The sequence below is a fragment of the Apteryx rowi genome, unplaced genomic scaffold, assembly GCF_003343035.1.
Source record: "Apteryx rowi isolate R43461 unplaced genomic scaffold, aptRow1 scaffold_113, whole genome shotgun sequence".
NCBI classification, from domain to species: Eukaryota; Metazoa; Chordata; class Aves; order Apterygiformes; family Apterygidae; genus Apteryx; species Apteryx rowi.
Window position 1 is genome coordinate 2,163,464 of NW_020447342.1, and position 629 is coordinate 2,164,092.

The window sequence follows — 629 nt, forward strand, 5'->3', positions numbered from 1 at the left end:
GAACCACCCCTGCGCTGCCCGCCGCGGGCACGGAGAGAAAGGCGAGGGCTGACCCGGCCCGGCCGCGACATGGCCGCCGGCCCCGGCCCGGCCCGCGGCAGCCTCTCCTTCCCCGCGGCCCTGCCGTTGCCATGGCAGCGCGGCAAAACCGGAAGCGGCCCGCGAGGCAGAGCGGAAGTGGGGGGCGAGGTCAGCCACGCGACCGCCCGGCTGGCACGCAGCGACCGCAGGGCCACAGCCCCGCCCCTCCGCCGCAGACCCCGCCCCCTCCGCCGCAAAACCCCCCCCCCCGCCTCAAGCCCCGCTGCAGCCGCGCGCGCCTGACGGGCCCAACGGTTCCGCAACGGTTCCGCACGCCGCCCCGGGACGGGCTGTCGCGGCGGGTGGATGCCTGGCGCCTAGCGGGCACGGCCGGGGCAGAGACCCGCGGACGCCATGGGCTGCTGCAGCTCCGCCGCGCAGGTGAGCGGCCCGCGCCCGGGAGAGGCCCCGCCGCCCCGCCACGGCCCCCCTCACCCCGGTCCCGGACCTCCTTCCCGCCACGGCCCTGCCGGCTGCCCGCCCGCCGCGGCCCGGCTCCCCCCCCCCTCCGCCCCGGGGTGGCTCCGCGCTGTGTCGTTGCTCCCCCC

General features: G+C 80.6%; 1 protein-coding gene across 2 annotated transcripts in view; it reads left to right on the forward strand.

Annotated features, from left to right (window-relative positions):
• Positions 1–308: 308 nt before the first annotated feature.
• The window catches only part of SLC44A1 (solute carrier family 44 member 1), a 69,823-nt gene continuing 69,502 nt past the window's right edge, over positions 309–629 (forward strand). For both annotated transcript variants that reach the window (XM_026078197.1, XM_026078205.1), the window contains exon 1: positions 309–462. In XM_026078197.1, coding sequence (XP_025933982.1) covers positions 436–462 — 27 coding nt within the window. In that variant the 5' untranslated portion in view covers positions 309–435. The remainder of the gene's footprint in view (positions 463–629) is intronic.